Source organism: Micropterus dolomieu, linkage group LG02 (assembly GCF_021292245.1).
Source record: "Micropterus dolomieu isolate WLL.071019.BEF.003 ecotype Adirondacks linkage group LG02, ASM2129224v1, whole genome shotgun sequence".
Classification (NCBI taxonomy): Eukaryota; Metazoa; Chordata; class Actinopteri; order Centrarchiformes; family Centrarchidae; genus Micropterus; species Micropterus dolomieu.
Window position 1 is genome coordinate 32,027,515 of NC_060151.1, and position 288 is coordinate 32,027,802.

The window sequence follows — 288 nt, forward strand, 5'->3', positions numbered from 1 at the left end:
ATCAAAGCCCAAAAGACTCAGTAGACAGACCTGATGTCTCGTTGATGTCTGGTTGGTCGACAGGCAGCCGGTTGGTCGGCGGGCCGGAGGTTGGTCGACAGGCAGCCGGTTGGTCGGCGGGCCGGAGGTTGGTCGACAGGCAGCCGGTTGGTCGGCGGGCCGGAGGTTGGTCGACAGGCAGCCGGTTGGTCGGCGGGCCGGAGGTTGGTTGTTGGATGTGATCGCAGTCTGTCACGACAGTCTGGAGGTTGTTGAGTCTCAGAGGAACCTCTGATCTCTGAGCTTGAC

At 61.8% G+C, this 288-nt stretch overlaps 1 protein-coding gene across 1 annotated transcript in view; it reads right to left on the reverse strand.

Moving 5' to 3' along the window:
• The window catches only part of LOC123967441, a 1,947-nt gene that overhangs the window by 1,470 nt on the left and 189 nt on the right, over positions 1 to 288 (reverse strand). The window contains exon 2 of the mRNA XM_046043537.1: positions 31 to 282. Within this exon, the coding sequence (XP_045899493.1) occupies positions 31 to 282 (252 nt within the window). The remainder of the gene's footprint in view (positions 1 to 30; positions 283 to 288) is intronic.